We start from the raw sequence: 24884 nt of genomic DNA on the forward strand, positions 1-24884 counted from the left end.
AACTAATTAATGATGTGAAAAATACCGAAAAAACCCTTATTATTTTTATTATGACACCAAAACAAAACAAAACAAAAATAGATTTCTGAAAGAGTAAAAAGTATCTAATAATATATACTATTACTAGATTGCACCGGTTAAACTTTCTTTTATACAAAAATTATGTATATATTTTGTATATTAAAATAATTTTTCATATTTTTATTAATTTTTAAACAATCTTATCATATAATTTTAACATTTTACATTTAACCCATCGTCCGTTATAAAAATAATAATTCAATTTATTATATAATCCGTTACACTTCAACTCATATACCGCTTACACTTGTTAATTCAGAAGATTTTGTAAAAGGTTTATTTATATTGTTAAATTTGTTTATATATTTTATTCCTTAAAGTGGTATTATTCTTCCTAATTAATTGATTAATAATAGTGTGAATGATTAAGGTAAAATTTCTGTAGATATTATGGTTTGTGTTCAAGATTCTTTGTTATTATTAATAATACATCTAAAATAATCAAGGGAACCGGTAAATCTCAATTATCAATAATCATGTGAACCTGTAAATCCAGACTATACAAATAATATATTTAAATTATTAATATATTAATTTTATTAATATACTTTCATTTTACCCGTAAATCCAGACTATACAAATAATGTTAATTTTTTTTGTATGAATATGGTGTATTCCGGTGAATGAAGATGTCAATGATTTATACTAAAACTTTGGATAGGTGTTAGGTAAGATTTTATTTTGGTTGCATAATCGGAAATCACGCTTAAGAGTGATTAATTTATGAGATTTTTTTGCTTTATGTAAATATACTCTTTGGAGATTTTCTTTTATTTTTGGAATATCTCTTTTCAAGAATTTTTTTTTTAATCACGCTTAAGAATATTTTGGTTGACACCAACGCGAGGACGACTCGAGGACTTGGAGAGTGTCGGTCGAAGCCATGTGGAAGTGCCGACCGACACTGTTAGAGATTCAGGAATGTCAAGCAGGTGTCGGTCGACACCAATTGTGGTGTCGGTCGACACCAATTGACTAGTGTCGGTCGACACCTTCTAGTCTCGGTCGACGCCTTTGTACAGCGACCGTTTATGTCATGTTGCTTTGTGCATTGCCTGTTTTGTTTTTATTGTTTGTTGATTGTGGCATGAGAGATCTTATTGCTTGTGTGTATAGCCCAGTAGATGGAAGGATTGTCTGACTAAGTATTTCCGGTAATATTTAAGCCTCTCTTTTGTGTTGTGGCGCAGGTAAAGGCAAAGTGTGATCATCGAATAATGGTTATAAAGAGGAGGATGTTCTAGAGACTCGATTGTTTTCTCTGTGTCTTTGCTAGGATGCTAGAGTGGAACTTAGTGGTCTAGAACGGATGCTAGGGTTGATGGTTTTATGTTATGTCTTTAATTTTTATTGATTATTGGAGTTGAATTATTTGTTATCTGCGGTCGTTGTTGATTGGGGGTAGGTGTCTATTGAGTATGGGATCACAAGATATTAGGATATTAAAAAAAAACGGGTAGGGTTGTTTCAGTGGTTCAATGAAAAAACTTTTGGAAAAATCAATTATTAACAAAGATATCAATCTTCAGAAAATATCTTGATTAGCAAACTAATCCTGAATTTGAGTCACGTAATTGATTTCTAAATCAAAAATCTCATTAATTATTTTTTTAAACTCACAAACCTCATATATTTTGAATTTAAAGAGAATATACCCTAAAACTAACATAATCGAGTGATTGATCTACTTCTACCTAAAAATACAGCTTAATCAAATAAATGTGTATTCAAAACTGATTTTCCTTGTTTCTAAAAAGATCAACATGTGATGAAGATTTGAAGACTTTTAAGTGTGTTGTCTATGACTATTACAAGGTTTGGCCCGAGGTCTTATTAATTTTTGTCTAATAAGATCTCTGACTCTTACAAGAAACAATTTATCTTTAGAAATCTCTATATAAATTAAAAAAACGTACAAAAACGCTTTCGGGTCGGATCGATTTCAGTAAAAAAAACCTGAAATTAAGTGAATCGAATTCTGGTGAAAATAACTCGCAAACCACATATATTCTGGTGAAAATAACTCGAAAACATTTTGGGAAAATTAATATATGATTAAAGATATCAATATTCAACAAATATCTTGATTACCAAACTGATCCTAAATTTATGTCACGTAATTGATTTCCAAATAAAAATCTCATTAATTATTTTCCTAAACTAACAAACCACATATATTTTGAAGTTAAAGAGAATATACCCTAAAACTAACATAATCGACTGATTGATCTACTTCTACCTAAAAATACAGCTTATTTAAAGAAATTTGAATCCATCTTACCTTATACAGCTTGGTAAGCATATCATCGTAATATTCATTATTCAGGTATTTCAGTTTATATATTACAATAAATTTTATAACTGACTATGAATATGTGGTCATGTGTTTCAGGTACTATGATTCATGCGACGGTTAAGAAATGACAACTAACTAAGCTCCAGAGAATGATCGTACATGGTCAGTGGAGAATCATTGAGAATTTTGCATTGACGAATGCAATGGGGAAAATCAGGGTTATAAAGCACGTCTAACATATTTTGCTTTGTCAAAGTTACTAAGCATTACTAACATATCACTTCTGTTGTTCTACCATTTTCAAAAAATTTCACTTCTCCCTTATAGTGAGTAGCCAAAAAATGAAAGACATCCAAGATCCACTGCTTTTGGCTTGATTTGTTCTAAACAAATATTCATCTAAAGCATGTGAACTAACATTTGAGGATATAATATAATACTTTAGTTGGAATCCGAAAGACAAATGCTTCCAAAAACGAAGGAGAACAATCATGAATAGAAGAACATCTTATATTTCAAGTAAGTTTTATGGTCTTTTGTCTTTAAAACTGATTTTCCGTTTTCTAAAAAGATCAACATGTGATGAAGATTTGAGGACCTTTAAGCGTGTTGTCTACGACTCTTACAAGGTTTGGCCAGAGATCTTATTAGTTTTTGTCTATCTCCGACTCTTACAAGAAACGATGTATCTTTAGAAATCTCTATATAAATAAAAAAACGTACAAAAAAGCTTCCATGTCGGATCGATTTCAGAAAAAAAAACAAAAATTAAGTAAATCAAATTCGGGTGAAAATAACTCGCAGCGATCATATATATTCTCTTTATCATATCAAACCAAACTCAATCATAATTCACTGAAAATATTTTGGGAAAATTAATATATGAACAAAGATATCAATATTCAACAAATATCTTGATTACCAAACTGATCTTATATTTATGTCACGTAATTGATTTCCAAATAAAAAAATCTCATTAATTATTTTCCTAAATTAACAAACCACATCTATTTTGAATTTAAAGAGAATATACCCTAAAACTAACATAATCGAATGATTGATCTACTTCTACCTAAAAATATAGCTTATTCAAAGAAATTTGAATTCATCTTACCTTATACAGCTCGGTAAGCATATCATCGTAATATTCATTATTCAGAACTTTAAGTTTATATATTACAATAAAGTTTATAACTTACTATGAATATGTGGTCATGTGTTTCGTGTACTATGATTCATGCGACGATTAATAAATGACAACTAACTAAGTTCCAGAGAATGATTGTACCTGGTCAGTGGAGAATCATTACCGAGAAGTGATTGTCGGAACTGTGTGAGTGAGGACAAAACACAGGGAAAAATCATGTGGTGATTTTAAGGGAGGGTAACAAGTCTTTAAAGCCTCTCGGACGTAGCAAATCGACTGTCGGATATATATAGGCTCATGGGCCTAGTGAGAGGACGTGAGGCCCATTAAGGAAAGTATGCCCATGGACTGGAAGTGGACATGGGGCCCACTAAGAGGTGGCGGTTGGGGCGTTACAAGTCGTTTCAGAGCCGAACCCAAATGGGTGTGAAGTTGAGTGGACTCACACCATCGGGGGTGACGGTCTTGGTGCGCAACAAGGACGTTGCGATCTGTTAAGGGGGGTGAATTGTGACACCCCGGTTTCAGAAACTTGCAGAGAGGTTTAAAAGAATTGATTTGGCCACCTATGTCACCAAAATGCACTTATCTTTTCGGTCAAGAATCCTGAGAGCGGGGCTGAATTATGACATCCCGGTTTCAGAGACTTGCGGAGAGGTTTAAAATAATTGATTTGGCCACCTATGTCACCAAAGTCCACTTATCTTTTTGGTCAAGAGTCCTGAGAGAACTCCAGAGTTAAGCGTGCTTGAGCTGGAGTAGTGTCAGGATGAGTGACCTTCCGGGAAGTGATTGTTGGAATTGTGCGAGTGAGTAAAGATCATGTAGTGATTTGTAGAAACGGTAACAAGTCTTTAAAACCTCCCAGTCATAGCAAACCGACCGTCGGATATAGATAGGCTCATGGGTGTAATGAAAAGACGTGAGGCCTGATGTTCATATATTTTACCCTGTTTTCCCTTAATATATTCACATCTTTTGCTATCCATTTTGACCATTATTGCATAGCTTTAGGACTGTTCTTGCATTAGAGTTTAGTTGCATTGCATTTGCACCTTTTCATGCATAAACAGGTGATTTTGGAGCTTAAGGAGCATGGAAGCAATGCTGAGGAGAAGTGAAGCAATCATGAGGAGAAAGCAAGAGAGCTAAGGCTGAAAAACCAAGGTCCGGAGTCCAACTCGACTGCCTACTCGACCAGACACTCGACCGTGTGCTGAGAGGGACTCGACCGAGTGGGAGGAGCACAAGAGGAGCCAACTCGACCAGTCACTCGACCGAGCACCAGGTCGAGTTGGTCGAGCCGCCTGACTATTTTGTCTTTTAGCGTTTTTAAGGCTTCCACTACTTTTTCTATATAAGGGCTTGTACCTGCAGCCACCAAAAGAGTCCAGCTTTTTAGAGAGTCAAAAACCTAGTCTTTACCTTTTTGGGGATTATTCCTTTTGCACTTTTATTCTCTTAGATCTTGTACTTCTTTTAAAGGAGAAAAAGACTAAATTCTTCAATATTGTTGGTTTTATAACTTTCTTAATATTGAGAATTTGAGTTTGATTCTTTCTTCAATGTTGTAGATCTTTGCTTTATCTATCTAATCATGCAAGTTTCATCATTTTCTGGGTTTATGATTTTGATGTTCATCATGTATGCTTGTGAGTAGTTGCTTAGGATCTTGAGGATGGGTTAGGCTGGGTTGTGTTTGAGGTTTGTCTGATTTGGTCAAGCTTGATTGTTGTAGATCTCTTCTAGGCTAGATGTTCTTAATGCTGATCCTATATCTGAGAGGGTAGGATCTGATTTCAAGCCTCTTAGCATCACACCAATGTCTAAGGAACATAGATAAGGCTAGATCTAGAGACTATCATTAGGCTTGCTAAGAGATTAGAAGTCTTGTTTGATTTTTGACATATTGCTTAATGTCTGCTTGTGTAGATTCTTTACTTTGTGAGAACAAGTCCAGAGATGCATGAGTTTGATTGTTTCTTGCCATGAGAGTGGATTAAACATGTCTTAGAAATATATGTCTAGAGATTAGCTCAAGTTGTTTGAGATTTGTTGACCAAGTTAGATGACCTCAATCATAGTCCAACCCATGAATCCCTCCTCAGGACCTTCCTTGTTTATTGATTTCTTAGCTTAAATCCTGTTGTTTGATCGTTGTTTGATTTGCTTTTGATATTGCTCTGTTTTTCTTGTGTTGCTCTGTTTTGCGTATTTGTCCAGCTCGACCCTGTACTCGATCAGCACTCGATCGAGTGCTTGCTCGAGTTCCAACCCAGAACTTGTGTTTATGATTTATGTTTGTCCTGTTTCATTCTAGTTGCATTTCTGTTGCATTCATTTAGTATCTTGTTCATTACTTACCTTGCATTAGTTCAATACTTGCATTTCTATAGTTTCTATTTCTGTTTGTCATAATCATTCTGCTCCATTTACATTTAGCGCCTAGTTCTTGTAGTTTTACTTTCTGCACTTTCCATTTCATCATAGGATTGTTAGGGACCAACAACCTTTACATCTGGCTTGACTTAGACTCATATGCACATCTTGATTGATCACAAACACTCAGATTGGATTGACACCTCTTATACTACAATTGCATAAGGGGAATTGAAACACCCTGACATCCATTCATTCATAAGTCATCATTCCATACATCATTCACCACAACCACAAAATAATGTGTTTCAATTTGGCGTCGTTGCCCATTTGAGTTTGTTTTGTGACATTTAGGATCATTATTAGTCTAAGATTAAGTTCGTTTATACACTTGTGACGTTACTGAATTCGAATCTTCCTTTGCTTGGCTGTCTTGAGTTTCAGGTACCCACTCGACCACCCACTCGACCACCACTCGACCGAGCAGTGATCGAGTCAGAAGCCGGATCCATATAGCCATCACTTCCCAGTCGACTCGACCACCCACTCGAGCCTGCGCTCGACCGTGTACCTGTTCGAGTCTGTAGTCGAGTTTGTTGATGCACACAAGGTCAAAAGGCAAACACAGTCTTCAAAGGCCTATTGACAACATCCACAGGCTACAAAAGGGTTTGAGACATAAGCAACGAAGGGTAGTTCAAGAACAAGAAGAACAAGTAGTCATAGAGCAGCAAGATCACCATGATCATAGACCTAGACACATTGGTGCTGGGGATGCACCTAACACATACAACCAAAGAGCTGGTATTGTGCCTCCTGCTGTGGCAAATAATAATTATGAAATAAAGAGTGGATTGATCTCCATGATACAAGCCAACAAATTTCATGGGTTGCCAATGGAGGATCCTCTAGATCACCTTGATGAGTTTGACAGAATATGTGGACTCACAAAAATCAATGGAGTAAGTGAAGATGGCTTCAAGTTAAGGCTATTCCCATTTTCCCTTGGAGACAAAGCTCATCTATGGGAGAAGACTCTTCCTATTGGAGCTATAACCACATGGGATGCATGCAAGAAAGCTTTTCTGGCCAAGTTCTTCTCCAATGCAAGGACTGCTAGGTTGAGGAATGAAATTTTTGGGTTTGCTCAAAGGAATAATGAGAGCTTTTGTGAAGCTTGGGAGAGGTTTAAAGGATTCCAAACTCAGTGTCCTCACAATGGCTTCAGCAATGAGTTCCTTCTAAGCACTTTGTATAGAGGAGTGCTTCCCAAGATAAGAATGCTTCTTGATACAGCTTCAAATGGCAACTTCCTCAACAAGAATGTGGAAGAAGGATGGGAATTGGTTGAGAACCTTGCTCAGTCAGATGGTAATTATAATGAAGATTATGATAGAACCATGAGGATCCCCTCCACTGATCAAGAGGACAAATACAAGCAGGATTTAAAGATGGTCAATGAGAAGCTTGACAAGATTCTCCTAAGCCAGGCCAAAACCATTCACTTCATTGGTGAAGAAGACGCTCCAGTCCAAGAAGGAGATAGGGAGTTTGCTGAGTTGTGTTATATGCAGAACCAAGGAGGAGGATACAAAGGCTACAACCAAGGTGGAGGATTCAAGCAGAACAACCTCTCTTATAGGAGCACCAATGTAGCCAACCCTCAAGACCAAGTCTATCCACCTCCTCAGCCTCAACAACAGCACAACTATGCACCCAAGCAGCAGCAACAAGTGTTCCAGCCCCAATTGTGTCCCCCACCAGGGTTTCAGACTAACCAAGGCCAGGAACAAGACCTAAGAGCAATGATACAACAACTGTTAATTGGGCAAACCAATGGGAAGATTGAGGAAGCCAAACAGTTTGCTGAGCTGAATCAAAGGTTAACATCACAATATAATGATCTCAATATGAAGTTTGAAGGTCTTAATTCAAGAGTGAAGTATATGGAGAGCAATATAGCATCTACTTCAGCTCCAAAACCCACCCAACTCCCTGGAAAAGCAGTTCAAAACCCAAGGGAGTTTACTGCCAAAGCCATTCATATCTTTGAAGAGGAAGTCACTGAGGACAGTGAAGTTCAAGTTGGGGAGGATTGGTCATTTCTTGAAGCTGAGAGTGAATTTTGTGCAAAGCAGACTGACTTCGGTATTGCACTCGACCAGGTGCTCGAGCAAGCACTCGACCGAGTGAGTGTTCGTGTGGCCGATCGAGCTGAAGAGTCAGAAGCTGTCAAGCCTGCTAAGTACATATCTCCTGCTTACAAACCGCCTCTACCATTCCCAGGACGTTTCAAGGCACAGAAGCTTAAGGAATAAAGGGAAATCATTGAGAAAAAACAAATGTTGGCTTTGCAACAAAAGGAAGAGAAGGCTTTGAAGGAAGAGGTTGTGATTGAGAAACAAGAAGAAGTGATGGCCATACAAGAGATCATCATTGCTTACCAAGAAGAAGAGAGAGGACCTGCCTTGGAACAGTATGATCCATATCCTCTCTATAAGGATTTTTTGCTTGATTTATCAAAGAAGAAGGCTCAATCTCAAGATGAGAAGGATCTTGAAGACCTTGGAGGAGTAATCATCCCAATTAAGCTTAAGGATCCAGGTCCATTCTATCTGCCTTGCACACTTAGCTATCTTCACTACAATCAGTGCTTATGTGACTTGGGAGCATCTATCAGTGTGATGCCCTATTCTATAGCACAAAAGCTTGGGCACACTGACTTCAAGTCCACCAACCTTCATATATGCCTAGCTGATGATTCAAACAGAGATGTGGTTGGCAAGTTGGAGAATATTCCAGTCAAGATAGGAAGAGCAAGGGTTCATACAGATTTTGTGGTATTGGAGATGGACAAGGAACCTGAAGATCCTATCATCCTTGGGAGGCCATTCTTAGCCACAGTTGGAGCTGTTATTGATGTTAAGGAAGGTCTTGTGACCTTGAACATTTCTGAGGGTATAGCTATGAAGTTTAACATCTATAACCCAACCAACCTTCCTACCATTGATGATCAACCTTTTACTATCAAGGACAAAGGTGGTCATGAAGGTTTAAGTGAAGTGGCAACTCCAAAGGACAATCTCTCTCTTCAAGAAGATTGTGTGGAAAAGCTTAAGAGGTCAGTTCAAGAGTTGACTGGTATGGTTAAGGATCTCCAAGTCAAGCTAAACAAGAGGTCTTTGAGGAAAGCAAGACCAAGGCTCAAAATCAAGAAGAAATATGGTTTGTGTGTTAAGGGTGAGGTGATCAAGGATCAGACTCACAGTGATCAAGAAGTGCCAGGGAGGATTTCATCACCTTCTTGGTATCTAAACAAAGCCTAAGAAGGCAGCCAAAGTCAAGCGTAGTGACTCTAAACAAGCTCACTAGGGAGGAAGTCCCTAAGGTATCCTTTGTAAATATGCTTTATTTTCTTAGTAGTTTTGATGTGTTTTGTTTTATGTTTGTGTTGGTCAGGCCTTTCAATGAAAGTGTAGATGGGTATGGAGGGATTTGGACTTGGGGAAGGAGATTCGCAAGCCCACTCGACCAGCCCACGAGAGGTACTCGACCGAGTTGGCAAAGAACTAAGGCCCACTCGATTCTCATCTCTCTAGAATGATCGAGTGGAGGGAAGAACAAGAAGAAAAATTTTGAAATTTCAAACTTTGGTCAAGGAGCTCGACCACGTGCTGGTCGAGTGTGGGGTCGAGTGGCAGCAAAAAGCAGGTCAAAGATTCTCATTTCAAATTTGAATGGTATGGACGCTCCACCCTTGTCTCCTTGCCCCCTTAGCTTCTTTAAATAAAGCCTTACACGATCCTATGTCTCTCACACTCTCTCATTTGCTCAAAACAACTAAAATAAAGTTTTAAAATCTCTCTCAAAGTTCATCTTTTGCTCAAGCTTAGCTCTTTTAAGTTTTTGGGTCACTAACCTATTAAACTTAAGCTTTGAGTCTATTCCCTTCAGTTCTATTCGAAAATGTCTTCAAGGATTCCAAGGAAGTCTCAACAATCGGCTGCAAGCTCCATGGAACGTTTTGATGATCGCCTACAATCAAGAGGAGAAGCTGGAAGAACCACTCGACGCCCCACTCGAGCATGCACTCGATCGAGTGGTGGTCCAAGTGGTCGATCGAGTCAGATGCCGTGTTCAAGAAATCAGTCAGTTGAGGAAGATCCTGAGAGAACTAAAAGTGAAGAAGAAAGGGAGCCAACTCTTAGTGATTTCATGAGGAGAAACAAGGCCAAAAGGAAGAGGCCAGCAGTTGAGATTGAACAAGAGGAGGTTGAGAGTGAGAGTGAAGAAGAAGAGGGAGAGGATGATGGAGAAGCAGAATCTTGTGGATTGACAAAGAGGCAACTTTATGAAGCCTTCATGAGAATGGAGTTCCTGGGAACTAGGTATCCACACAAGGAAACCATGGAGAAGCTAGCCATTGATAAAGATGTGGAGTACTTTTTTGAGAAGAGCAACCTAACCAAGTTTATGGGGCTTTGCATGGAGGGGTATAAAGAAGAAAGTTGTGAGTTTCTAGCCACAGTCAAGCTGCACACATATGCAAGGAAGGATGATGAGTTTGGAGCTGGTCATATTGCTTTCACAATCAAGAGGAAAAACTATGAGCTTTCTTTGAAGAAGATAGCAAATGTGTTTGGTTTTGAAGTTGGTAGTAATAGGAGCTTGAGGATACAAAGAGAGGAGCTCTATGCCATTTGGGAAACCATTGGAGACAACATCACCTATTCATCCTCCAAGACCAAGAGTTCAAAGATAAGAAGCCCAGTCCTAAGGTACTTCCACAAGGTCTTAGTAAATACATTCTTTGCTAGGAAGGAGACTGGAAATCTCAATGAGGGTGAACTCAAGGTAATTGACATGGCTCTCAATGGAATCATCCTTGAGGCAAGAAATGGAACCATCATTCTTGGGACCACTGTGGAGACTGACCTTGCAATGGTGCTCATTGACCACATGATATATTTGAGAAGTTGGATAGGCAAGATACAAAACAAAGGGTCAAGAGGAGCCTTAGCCATTGGAGGCATCATCACTCCAATACTACAAGCTGCCAAGGTCCCACTTAGAGGAGAGAAGTTTTTGCCAAGATGGATTGACTCAAGCTACCTCACCTCCACTCTCATAATGGCCAAGGAAATGCATCAAAGAAATCACATCTTCAACTTTGAGCTTCCAACAGTTGGGAAAAAACAGTTGATCTTACCTAACCAAGAGCTCACCACCATTCAAGAAGGAGCAAACATTGATTTTATGCCAGCTGATGAGTTCTTGTTTGATGGGATAGTTCAACCTAGAGTTGATGAAGCTGGAGATGTGCAAATGGCTGATGGGGAGGAGCAATTTTACTTTGAAGATTATGAGTCCAACCCAAGGGATAGTAGAGGAGTGAGAGAGACTAGCAAGAGGTTGACTCTCCTACAAAAGTGGAGCAAGTGGCATGGGAAGAGGTTTGATAAGCTTAAGAAGAAGGTGACCAATATGGCTAAGTCCATCAAGGGCCTAAAGAAGGAGATTGCTGAGCTGAAGAGTGCAAACTCATCTCCAAGCCATTCAAGCCCTTTGAGGAGGAGTAGCTCAACTAGAGCACTCTCAAGAGTTGCAAACCCTGTGGAACCAGCTAGAGCTTCAATGTAAGAGCCAAATCAGAGGAAGAGGAGTTCAAGTAGCCGAGAACAACAATTTTCGAGGCACTCGACCGGGTCACTCGAGCACCCACTCGACCGAGCACCCCAGATGCACTCGGCCAAGTTCCAGTCCAGATCACCTTATGGCTTCCCACCTCCAGCTGCTTATCCAGGATATCCAGGTTACCCTCCCATCCCACCCCAGTACTTCATGGATCCAGCAGTTCTACCAGCCGCAAGGTCAGAATTTTGACATTCGTGGTCCAGCTCGACCCCTCCCTCCACTCGAGCACGTACTCGACCGAGTCCCAGTCGATTCCCATCGTCGAGCTGCCCCCAATCTCCACTTCCAAGTCATCAACAAGACCCCAACTACACTTTTGACAGCATGCAAGAGGATGTGGACAGTTTCTTCTCCAATCCTTGAGGTACCACTATCACATTCCCTTGTAAATATCATTGCATTTGATGTTGTGTTTTGTTTTTGATCTTGAATCCTCTTACAAATTTCTTTCACACAGAGGACTGTGTGATTTAAGTTTGGGGGAGGGTTTGAGATAGCATTTGATGTTGTGTTTTGTTTTCTTATTTCAAATTTTTAGCAACATCATGTTAGTATTTGCATAGCATCTAAAGCATAGAAAAACCCTAAAAATTTGAAAATTTTTGCAAAAATCTTTATAAAAAAAAAGTGTTCATGTAGTTTGCATTGCATATTAGGATCTTGTTTAGCATGTTTCATGTATGATTGTATATTATTTGCATTAGGGATCTATGATGAGCTTTGCCTTGTTAGTTTGCTTGATTCACTAGACTAGGATCAATGCCCAAGTTAATAGTATTTTGATGCTAGTTGAGTGGTTAGAAGCATAAGATTGAACCAAGCCTTGAATTCCTGCATTGCATTTGGTCTAAATTGAAGCATGTTGGGATTTGACACCATTTCCTACTTATAAGAACTTAATATTGACTGTTAAATATCAATGTGTGCATTGCTTTAAACTCATGGATACCATATACATATTTGGATCATCTTTTTCCTTTTTACCACTCTTGTTGATCCAAGTAGCTGATTGAATCATTAAAATCAGTTTCCAACACCCTTAACCAACCCTTCTTTCAAGCCATGTTTATTCTTGAGTGTGAGAGGCCTTTTTGGGATTGAGCTTGGTAGAAAGTGTTAGGTTTGAACTGACAAGAATAATGCCTTGTGTAGTTCTAGTTTGCATTTTCCAAACTAGATAGGACTAGGTGATTTCATTGTTGGGTTTGGGATTTGGTTGTTTGAAAAAGAAAGAAAATAAAAGAGGAAAAGAGAAAGAAAAGGTTAGAGTCTTTAGGAGGGGAATGTTTTAAGTAAAATCAAAGTCTAGTGAAAGAATGGGAAGTATGATATTGTTTAAAGATGGTTTCAGTCAAAGAAAATAAAGAAAGAAAAAGAAGAGTTTAGCAAAATGCTTTTATGTCTTAAGAATAAGAAGAAAAGAAAACCATAGCAAATAAGTAAGAATCTCTCATTCCACTAGAAATATCAAATAAGAAACTTCTCCTAAGACTTTAAAATCAAAAGAGAAAAGGGTGAAAGGGAAGAGAAGAAGTTAAAGGGTAGCACTAGGATCAATTGGTTTAGATTGATAGGATAAACACTTTGGGTGCCTTTGGGTAGACAAGGTTTTGTTCTTGTATGTGTCTAAGTGTTCTTACCTTTAGCATTCTTCTAAAGCTCAATCCATTTTTATGAGAGAACCTTGGTATTGATAAGCCCCACTCTAAAGAGAGACCATCATTGTCTCTAAACCTTTTACTACCAAGTCAAATGAGTTTAAGCATTGCATAAAATTGATTCATGTTCTTGATTAATGAATGTTAAAGGAAATGGTTGATTTTAATGCATGTGGACATCTAAGGCTCAAATCAGTAAAGGTTGTGATATGCTTGTCTAAAATCTTTAAGTACAGCTCATTCAACTTGCATCATAGTACTAGTAACTTGGACATTGATTCTAGATGATCTATTTGCAAGCTTTAGGAGCTGAGATCCCACTTTCAAACCTCACATACCTTCTTATGTCTTGTTCATTTGCTTGAGGGCAAACAAAGACTAAGTTTGGGGATGTTGATGTTCATATATTTTACCCTGTTTTCCCTTAATATATTCACATCTTTTGCATCTTTTGCTATCCATTTTGACCATTATTGCATAGCTTTAGGACTGTTCTTGCATTAGAGTTTAGTTGCATTGCATTTGCATCTTTTCATGCATAAACAGGTGATTTTGGAGCTTAAGGAGCATGGAAGCAATGCTGAGGAGAAGTGAAGCAATCATGAGGAGAAAGCAAGAGAGCTAAGGCTGAAGAACCAAGGTCCGGAGTCCAACTCGACTGCCCACTCGACCAGACACTCGACCGTGTGCTGAGAGGGACTCGACCGAGTGGGAGGAGCACAAGAGGAGCCAACTCGACCAGTCACTCGACCGAGCACCAGGTCGAGTTGGTCGAGCCGCCTGGCTATTTTGTCTTTTAGCGTTTTTAGGGCTTCCACTACTTTTTCTATATAAGGGCTTGTACCTGCAGCCACCAAAAGAGTCCAGCTTTTTAGAGAGTCAAAATCTAGTCTTTACCTTTTTGGGGATTATTCCTTTTGCACTTTTATTCTCTTAGATCTTGTACTTCTTTTAAAGGAGAAAAAGACTAAATTCTTTAATATTGTTGGTTTCATAACTTTCTTAATATTGAGAATTTGAGTTTGATTCTTTCTTCAATGTTGTAGATCTTTGCTTTATCTATCTAATCATGCAAGTTTTATCATTTTCTGGGTTTATGATTTTGATGTTCATCATGTATGCTTGTGAGTAGTTGTTTAGGATCTTGAGGATGGGTTAGGCTGGGTTGTGTTTGAGGTTTGTCTGATTTGGTCAAGCTTGATTGTTGTAGATCTCTTCTAGGCTAGATGTTCTTCATGCTGATCCTATATCTGAGAGGGTAGGATCTGATTTCAAGCCTCTTAGCATCACACCAATGTCTAAGGAGCATAGATAAGGCTAGATTTAGAGACTATCATTAGGCTTGTTAAGAGATTAGAAGTCTTGTTTGATTTTTGACATATTGCTTAATGCCTGCTTGTGTAGATTCTTTACTTTGTGAGAACAAGTCTAGAGATGCATGAGTTTGATTGTTTCTTGCCATGAGAGTGGATTAAACATGTATTAGAAATATATGTCTAGAGATTAGCTCAAGTTGTTTGAGATTTGTTGACCAAGTTAGATGACCTCAATCATAGTCCAGCCCATGAATCCCTCCTCAAGACCTTTCTTGTTTATTGATTTCTTAGCTTAAATCCTGTTGTTTGATCGTTGTTTGATTTGCTTTTGGTATTGCTCTGTTTTTCTTGTGTTGCTCTGTTTTGCGTATTTGTCCAGCTCGACCCTGTACTCGATCAGCACTCGATCGAGTGCTTGCTCGAGTTCCAACCCAAAACTTGTGTTTATGATTTATGTTTGTCCTGTTTCATTCTAGTTGCATTTCTGTTGCATTCATTTAGTATCATGTTCATTACTTACCTTGCATTAGTTCAATACTTGCATTTCCATAGTTTCTATTTCTGTTTGTCATAATCATTCTGCTCCATTTGCATTTAGCTCCTAGTTCTTGTAGTTTTACTTTCTGCACTTTCCATTTCATCATAGGATTGTTAGTGACAAACAACATTTACATATGGCTTGACTTAGACTCATATGCAAATCTTGATTGATCACAAACACTCAGATTGGATTGACACCTCTTATACTACAATTGCATAAGTGGAATTGAAACACCCTGACATCCATTCATTCATAAGTCATCATTCCATACATCATTCACCACAACCACAAAATAATGTGTTTCAAGGCCCATAAAAAAGTAGGCTCATGAACTGAGAGTGGACATAGAACCCACTAAAAGGTGGGCGGTCGGAATGTTACAACGACGACGTAGATTATACTAGAGTTCACCATTTTTTCTTACAAAACCATGACTGAATCAGAGGTTGTCAAACTCTTTGTCGTCTTTGAGTTTTACTGGAGCTGAAGACAACAAGCCTCTATCTAGATGTGGTGTTTAATAAGCTCTTATTATAAATCAAGAAATTATTTAGAATGAACTTCATTTTGGTTTGATTTACGGAAACACCATCACGTTTGGTTTTGATACGTGTATGACTTTGATATTTAAGTTATACTTTAATTTAAACAATTCATAAGTTGAATTGTAGCATTCGATATGTAATATTTCATAGGTTAAACCTGTAATATTTCATAAGTTAAACTTTAATTTAAAAGGTAAATATATATATTTTTAATGTAATGGATCAAAGGGGTTTATTTTTTATATATTTCCTATTAGTGGTTTTGAATAAACTAGTTTAAATTTTATGATGAATACAAAGTAAATTATTGAGCATCATAGAATCTTGACAATTACCCTAGTTAATGGACGAGTGGTGAGATATACATATATATATAGTTTTCGTTACCTCTATATAGACATGTTCCAAAACATAATAATTAGCAGTTTCATAATTTCTTATCAAATTAGAAGTATCCTATAAAATGCTACAAAAACGTGTAATCACTAGTGTTAAAATGCAAAAAACGGAAAGTGTTTCAATTTTGGTAAAACAGCGGACAATGTAGACAATGGCAGAACTATTATACGGACATCGTTCTGGTTGGTTAGTAGTCAAAAGGCACAAAACCTTTATATATCTCCATCGGTCGGACATATGACGAAATTGTATAAACTAGCTAGAGGGTCTATGAAGCGTGAGAAAGGGAGACGGCAGCATCCACCCTACACCGACCGACATTTGATGAATCAACGTTTAAATTAGAACTATTGGTCGCCGGCCTTCCGCTCATATTTCTTTTAAAACAAAGTTGAAGACCACCTACGTAACTTCACGATCGTCACTACTCACTAGTCTTGACATTTACTTTAAAAAAATAGGGCCAAGTAAACGGAATTCTATGTAAATATCTACATTTATAAATACTTGTCCATTGGAATGTCTATATGTATGTGTGTAAACATGCATTATTGTATCATATATGTTATGTGTGTGTATATATAATTTGTTAATCAAAGTCCACCGGATGGTTGGGGCGTGTTGGTTGTATTTGTGCTCGGCCAAAGTTGAGATTTTGACTCTAGTTGAAAAGTCCATCCATACACATCAACTTTTCTATTTAATGGAATCTACATCAATCAGAGAGTAGAGAATAGCTTGTCTTTTTCTTTGTATAATCTTCGTATAACTCTAATCTTTAAGATTGGAAAGATTAACGTTAATAATTGGCGTCATTACAGAAGAGAAGTGGCGCATAACACGTGATGCAACCGTCGTTACAAACAAATTGGGACCAATCACGTTCACACAGATCACTGTCAAGACTTAGGACGATGTTTGCGCGTTAGCCATTTGCCCAAATGCCAACTGTCTACTTTACTAATATTATAGTACTATTTTTTGTCTTTGATTACGTATTCTAGTGCTCTTCATAAAAAACTTTCCTAATGCAATCTATTAATATCAATGTATAGAATGTTAACGAACTTATAATGAAAAATATTGTATATGATTATTGAGAAATGATTGAAATGTGACGTTATGATATGTTGAGAAGAAACAAAATATAAATAGGAGAAATTAGTTTATAATTGGAAATTAAAAAGAGTTTAACCACGATTTTGATAGTTATTCACATTCAGCAATTACGTAAGAACAACAATTATAGTTACTAGTTTTCTGATCAGTTCAAGTTCCATTCATTGCAATTAAACCGTTATAAACAATTTTAATTAAAATGTACCATATATACTTTCTAATATAATTAAGGTCATAGGTTGGTGGTTTCTATGCATTTGATTTGGTGTACATCATAAATATTAAATGAGTGTAATATATAAATGATAGTTCAAAAAATTTAACCAGAAAATGCAAATATCTTTTTCTTTTATTGGTCTTGTTAAAACTGCCATAGATACAAACTTTTACCGACACAAATTTTGACTAAGGCAAAACAAATAAGATTACCAAAGATATGGAGAATTGTATTTTTCCACCTTTTAAGACAGTGGCATAAAGCATTAAACTGTATCAGCTTTGTCAAAAGAACATCTCAATTTCAATTTACTGTAACTAGAAGAACAATATGGTCCTCTAGCCAGAACTTTGACTTTGTCTGTCTCCTCAAACAATTTGGAACGTCGAAACCCAACTGCACGTACGGGCTTTGAGGTTAATAAGCATCTATATATCCAGTTTCAGCAATTTTTTATTTTGTTCAATGTGGAAGATAGATTTCTAGAATGTAAAAGTTGAATTATATTTACTTAGACTAGTTACAACAATTTGTTTGTTGTAAACTATTTTACAACTGTTGAAAAAAATATTTACACTACAATGGTTTCTTGTAATCGAAAAGTAAATTAGGTGGCAAATTTTGTGTTGATAAATATCAACTTCGGTGAAAGTAGAAAGGAGAAAATAAATGTGACAAATGTTGTATTTTGATTGGTGACTTTGATTTCTATATTTTTTTTAATCTCAATGATATACTTCAATTATTTTATATTATTTACAAATAAATATATCAAAATTTATAGTTTTTCATTTTTTATAAATAAATACTACTTTCATTTGATTTGGATATAGAAAAAATGATGAGATAAGGTATTGTAATTTTATTAAATAAAACTATTGTCGATGGTAAAAATTATATAAATATTGAACAATGATGTGGAAAAGATAAATTATCATGTGGAATGTTGAAAGGAAATAAGTGGATGTTATAAATGGGTAACCATTATAGATAGTCTTAGACATGTTAATTTTACTTTTTCTGTATACAAAGAAAAATCTCTATATTAGTAAAAAAGAAGTACAAAATTATTTTTGGGTTGGGTCATTTAAAAAAATTACCTGAAATTAAAACAATCGGATATGGGTGAGAATAACCCGAAGTAAAGTAAATGGGTCATCGAGTATTAAACCCAAAACAAAAAAAGAAATAACTCCATAAATAAATGTAAATAAATGTAAAGGTCTATAACTTCCCCCAAAAATAAAACATCCTTCCACGTTATTTCCAATCTCGACTTCATCGTGATTCTCGATCACAAATATTCCCTTTATCATATCAAACCAAACTTCTCCGTGAATCAATTAAAATATTTAGGAAAATCGAACAATCACAAAGATATCAATCGCTAACAAATATGTTGATTACCAAAATGATCCTAAATTTAAGCAACGTAATTTGAGTCACATAATTGATTTCCAATCAAAATACTCATTAATTATACTATCCAAAACTAACAAATCCCATATATTTCATAATTAAAAGAGAATATACCCTAAAACTAACCTAATCGAGTGACAAATCTACGTCTACCAATAAATATGTCAGTCATCTAGGCTGAATTCATCATAACTTCTACAATTTATTTGCTTCATTTTTCTCATTATTCTTTACAAATGGCGGCCATTTTTCCAATCACAGACTTAGCATCGATCTTGATGATTCAAGTCAAAATCGTTCATTGTTTCCTTCAAGTCAAAATCGTTCATTCTTGGAAACAGTACACCAATTACTCTGGTGAGATCATTGAAATATTCATTTTATAGGATTTCAGTTTATATATTACAATGAAGTTTAAAACTGATTATCAATATGTGTTTAGGGAACTCTTATTCATGTGACAGTTAAGAAATAACAACTACCTAAGTTATAGAGAATGAACGTACCTGGTCGTTGAGAATTTTGCATTGACAAAGGCAATGGGAAAACTCACGGTTACAATGCACGCTTATTGTATGTCTTTGCTCAACATTTCCTCAATTGTACCATGTAAAAATCCACTGACCTGCGACAAAACTTTGTTTCTTTTTTAACAAAAAAGAACCAATAGTGTAAAACAATTATGCAAATCCACTGATACGCTTCACATGACAAGGTACAAATAGAAAATGATGTTCGGTTCTTATTTTGTTATGAATAGAAAATTAATAGACACGATATTTGTTTACAATAATTTTTTCTATCAAATATGATGTTATTAACATTTGTTTTTCAGGACATGTAAACTAATCCATATGTTCTAATCATGAATTTACAAAATTTCAATCAGTATATGACCTATTCAAATTGTTTTATTTTGTCTCATACACCTTTTTACTTTTAATATTTGGACATGCATTACCTTTCTTTCTCATCAGTGGATAACTCGAGATTTCCAAAAGTATTGATTCACTTGTAGAATGATCTAATATTCTTCTCAGCCGACAATGATAAGTAAATATGGATGTGAACCGACGAGCGCTGAATCCATATTCTCCTCAGCTGTCTTTCATAAACGGAATCTGGATCTGATGGAAATGGTGGCTCCTAAACGAAATCTGGAGCAGCTCGAAACTAACCTAAAGAGAAGTCATTGATCCATTGAAGAGTGAGAGATTTTTCGAATGTAAATTTTCTCAGATTTTGTTGATTTTGGAAACTTGTGTAGAAAAAGATAATGAATAGGAATAGCTTACCTTTGTAAAGAAAAACAGTTCAATCAACGAATTTTTGTTGTATTGGGTTCGCTTTGATTTCATGATCTCTCTGATGATTGAGAAATTTGCACATCAAGAAGGGTAAAATTATTATTTTTTAAATTGGTTGCTTATTGTCGGTCACTTTCCCTTTCTATTTTATTTTATTGGAGAAATTGAAATAAAAATATTTTTGGGCTTTGTGGACCTGTAAAATTGCGAGAGTTTTTATTCATAATTATTGGGTTCTCTCATTCGTGTTTGATTATTGAACCCACGACCATCATTTATTTTCATAACACATTCCTCTTTAATTTGTTTGATTGTATATATATTTATATAATTGTAATGCCAATAAATATACTTTTGATTGGATTTAGTATATACTTTTGAGCCACCATTCCTTTTTACTTCATTTGATTTAGTATAATCAAATGATATTCAGATTTCAGAGAAAAAAAAGAAAAAAAAAAACAAATTCCATTCAAAGGAAACCTTATAATATTAATTGGGAAATATTACATGGAATGCTATTTAAATAGGTGTTTTGGAATCATACAAAAAAATGTGAAATTACTCTTACAAATTTTGAGTATATTTGATTTAGTTGGACCAGTAACATAAATTATTATAAAATATTTCCAATTTTTAATTAAAAATCTAACCATAATTTAGAGATTTTTTCATGCGGATTATTTCCTATATTTTTATAAAAATTAAATATTCAAACAAGCAATACATATATCCCGTCTAAAACTTTTACCCAACCTCTTATTGTAAATATTGTGGAAAGGGTAATTGTTTTAAAATAAATAATTTTGCAACATGTCAGAATATGCATGCAATTTTCCAACCGGTCAGAGCATGTAGAAAATTTAGCTCAACAATATCATACTTTCTAATAAACTTTTCCTGTATTTTTTATTTTATTTTATTATATTAAAACTCATTCTATTACCATTTACTTTGTTCCTTCTATCGTTCTATGCAAATGCATTGTAAAAAAAACTTAAAATCTATAATTCACCGTACTCCACTATATTGAAATGAGAATTTAACATATTCTAACCTGTTATGGATGTATGGATTACATGTATCCGTGAATATTCCTTCGCGCTGTAGCGCAGGTCCGATCCTAGTGAATTGTTATTTGACGATACAAATGCGGAGATGAAATGGAAAACTAAGAAGCTAATTTTATTTTTATTTTTTTTTGACAATAATTAGAAGAAGATACTTAGAAAAGCTACAAATTACATGTACACAACCTCGGAAGTCGAAACAAAACTAGAAGAAGCTAATTAAATCATAATGGGCCATTGTAAGGAAGCTAGCAAGATGGGCCTCTTAAGCCCATAAGAAAAACTTAGGGTGTTTTTTTTTTAACCCTAAGTATAAACGCTATGTCTCCTCCATCGTTTCTCTCCCGTTGCCGTACTTGCTTTTCGCTTCTCCTCCTCTGAGGTAAACTACTCTCTCTCGCTCCATCATCTCCTTCCACTGTGTCTTTGCCATTGTATTATCGTTTTTACCATCTGATTATGTGTAAAGAAACCATCGTTGTGAAAACTGTTCGATTCCTAGTTTTCGTACCCAATATTTATACATTTTACATGTATTTAGCCGATGTATAGTTTCGCTGATGATTAGGGGTAGAACCATGAAGGGTCATGATAGTGAATCTGTGGTTTTGGTAAACCCTAGAGATCTAGAGTGCTATAAATATGTTCATTGTTTTTGGGTTTGGTTGCTCTTATTCTGTATCTCTAAGTGTAACTTCTTTGAAATGATGGATCGTTGTGGTTTTGAATCCCTTAGATAGACTAGTAGCCTAACATAAGATGTTGTGTTTTGTAGTCTTTGGATTTAGATTCGTCTAATCTTCAAGCTAATCTTCAAGATGCAAAACGAAGAGGGTCAAGCCACAGAGCTTTACGTTCCTAGGAAATGGTAATTGAGCATTTCTTCTTCTGTTTTCGTCTATGTTATTGGTTGATTCGTAGACTCTCTCATCGAGCTCAAAAAACTAAGAACGTTTGGTTTCTGTGTGTTTGATTGACTTATACAGCTCTGCTACTAACCGGTTGATCACATCCAAGGATCATGCCTCTGTGCAGCTCAACATTGGTCATTTAGATGCTGATGGCGTGTACACTGGACAATTCACCACCTTTGCTCTCTGCGGTTTCGTCCGTGCCCAGGTTTGTGACAACACACTTTTACCTATATAGACTATGTATTCTTGTGTTCTTAATTCGTCAATGCTTGGCCTCCTGCTTCCTGTTCATGAATACTTTGTTTATACATTAGAAGATTTGAACAACCCTTGTTAAATTGTATCTTTTCGGTTTGCTAGCTTTAGGATTACCTTTAGGAGATTGAGATAGAACATACCCCTCCTCCTAAACAAACACTGTAATTATAGCTAATCTTTCTTTCTCTCGAGACTGTTAATTTAATTAACGGTGTATTTTGATTGCAGGGAGATGCAGACAGTGGTGTTGACAGGCTGTGGCAGAAGAAGAAGGTCGAAGCCAAACAAAACTAAGAGCTTTAAGCTGTCTTTTCTTTCTTGTCATTTTTGTTTTCTGAAAGATTATCTCTCATACTGAAGTAATGGTTTTGACTTGAGTCTTGGAACTTATTGCTTTTTGTGCACCATTGTGTTCTTCTATTTTTCCTCCAGTACGTACGATAGAGCATCTCCTGTTTCTCGACCCTTAAGATCATTCCAAAGCTTTGGATTTCGTGGCCTCCTTATCATTCGAACAGTAAATAGATTGAATACACTATAAACGTCGTAGGCCATATCATTAGATCCTTGTCATAGAATTAATTAATTTGGTACTTGGATTAGATTTGATTGGACCCAAATTCGAAATTCACAAGTAGCCATTGATCTGCTCTTATACTCTTCGTAGAAGGCTTCTGTCTCATTTTAAAAATATATCCGACTTCCTTTTCATCTTTACCATTTCTATTATTATACACACACTAAGGATTGCTCTCTTAGTTAAATCTAGTTTGTATTTATGCCGTCGCTCGTAGTCACCATTTGTTTCCATCCTTATATGCAGTCTTGGGCATAAAACAAAATAAGAGATGACTTATTGTCATAGCTTTTTCTGCTCTTCTAAATGCGTTATCGACTTATCGTGAATTTGGTTTTAATAACTAGAATCAGATTCTCTTCGGTCGGTTCTAGAATCATTATTAAAGAACTAAGGAATCACTGAAAATGTTTTAATTACGTCTGTGTTATATATAAGTAACGATTTTAATTTCAAATGTCAGTTGTTTAATTGTTTATTATTAGGACAAAAGCACGTACAACAGTTGTGTGTTAAACTAAAACATGTAAGACCAATATAACAATTCGACTCCTAAGGGACACTATATTTACATATTCTTTGTCATCAAATATGCTTTCTGAATTCTGCTTGAAAGCATCTCATAACCCACAAATTTTTGTCTTGCTTTATCGTTTATTCTTATTCCTTTTCAGCTTAAAAATCTCTCTTTTTCATTTAAAGATTTATTCCTCTCCCAAGTCCAATTATTCTCCTCAATTTTATTCTAAATTTTGCACCCAAAATATGATATTCCAAACTAGTACCTCACTTCACCATGTGACAAAAATTTATACAGAAAAATACCGTATGTTTTCTACAAATTTGTCTTTCCCAAAAAAAAAAAAAAGACTACAAGTTTTGTAGAATCTTAATTTACTGTTACTAGACGTCTCTATACATTAATTTTCTTACAAAATATGTCATTTTTAATAATTGATTTTTTTTTTTTTTTTGCATTAGTGATGACTTTGGTTCTGGAATATTAAATCATCCAGATTTTATGTCCATGAAAAGTTTTATTTTCCATTAATGTACATTTTCTTATTTATTTTACAAGAATATATTTAGTTAAATACGAAATATATATGTGTTTTTAATATGTAAAATTTCATTCTACCGAATATACGAAATGAAAGTGTTTATGATTCCTTGATTATTCAGAATGAATTACATCGATACATATAACAATGGAGGTTCCACACATTAGGGAAGTCTCCTAAATTAACGAGATTATATACAATCGAATATTGACAAGACAATCTACATATGGAAGTGAATATATCATTCCTAACAGCCCCCCGCAGTCACATCGTTGGATTTGCGAACGGTGAGACTGGATCGAAACTCTTGATGAATAGAAGTGGGGAGTCCCTTTGTGAAGATATCAGCATACTGAAGTGATGTTGGTACATGTAGAACATGGACCTCGCCAATGGCCACTTTATCTCGTACGAAATGAATGTCCAGCTCTATGTGTTTAGTTCTTTGATGTTGAACTGGATTTGTGGAGAGATAGACGGAGCTGACATTGTCACAATAAACGATGGACGCAGATTTGATGGGGCGATGTATCTCAAGCAAAAAATTTCGTATCCATGTGAGCTCAGCGATGGTGTTAGCAACACCTTTGTATTCAGCCTTTGTGCTGGATCGCGACGGTGTTGGTTGACGTTTTGCGGACCAGGAGATGAGGTTGGGACCAAGATAAACACAATAACCCGAGGTGGACCTTCGAGTATCAGGACAACCGGCCCAGTCGGCATCGGAGTAGGCTGTGAGAGTGTCAATCTGCCCTCTGGTCATTTGAATGCCGTAGTCGATGGTGACTTGCAAGTATCGGATAATGCGTTTGAGAGCATGAAGATGAGGTAGTCGAGGGCGGTGCATATAGAGGCATACTTGATGAACAGCGTATGAGATATCTGG

At 35.9% G+C, this 24884-nt stretch overlaps 1 protein-coding gene, 1 long non-coding RNA gene and 1 other non-coding gene across 3 annotated transcripts; 1 reads left to right on the plus strand and 2 right to left on the minus strand.

The window, feature by feature from the left end:
• Positions 1-7021: 7021 nt before the first annotated feature.
• On the minus strand, positions 7022-7128 carry LOC147929509 (small nucleolar RNA R71). Its single transcript, XR_015579062.1, has one exon. It is a non-coding gene; the product is annotated as a small nucleolar RNA R71 (small nucleolar RNA).
• An 11279-nt stretch (positions 7129-18407) lies between these two features.
• Positions 18408-20245, minus strand: LOC104736743 (uncharacterized). Its single transcript, XR_759625.2, has 3 exons — positions 20107-20245; positions 19773-19989; positions 18408-19436 (listed from the first exon to the last, which is right to left on the minus strand). It is a non-coding gene; the product is annotated as an uncharacterized LOC104736743 (long non-coding RNA).
• Positions 20246-21490: 1245 nt separating this feature from the next.
• Positions 21491-22780, plus strand: LOC104736744 (small ribosomal subunit protein eS21y). Its single transcript, XM_010456793.3, has 4 exons — positions 21491-21570; positions 21964-22056; positions 22175-22307; positions 22589-22780. Exons 2-4 carry the CDS (start codon positions 22007-22009, stop codon positions 22652-22654), a joined length of 249 nt encoding a protein of 82 aa, XP_010455095.1. The 5' UTR covers positions 21491-21570; positions 21964-22006; the 3' UTR covers positions 22655-22780.
• Positions 22781-24884: the final 2104 nt, after the last annotated feature.

This window comes from Camelina sativa, chromosome 13, assembly GCF_030686135.1.
Source record: "Camelina sativa cultivar CO46 ecotype springtype chromosome 13, ASM3068613v1".
Lineage (NCBI taxonomy): Eukaryota > Viridiplantae > Streptophyta > Magnoliopsida > Brassicales > Brassicaceae > Camelina > Camelina sativa.

Coding starts and splice junctions, on each gene's coding strand:
- LOC104736744 (XM_010456793.3), top strand. CDS start 22,007: ATGCAAAACGAAGAGGGTCAAGCCACAGAGCTTTACGTTCCTAGGAAA. Junction 22,057..22,174: donor CTTTACGTTCCTAGGAAATG/GTAATTGAGCAT, acceptor TGACTTATACAG/CTCTGCTACTAACCGGTTGA. Junction 22,308..22,588: donor GCGGTTTCGTCCGTGCCCAG/GTTTGTGACAAC, acceptor TTTTGATTGCAG/GGAGATGCAGACAGTGGTGT.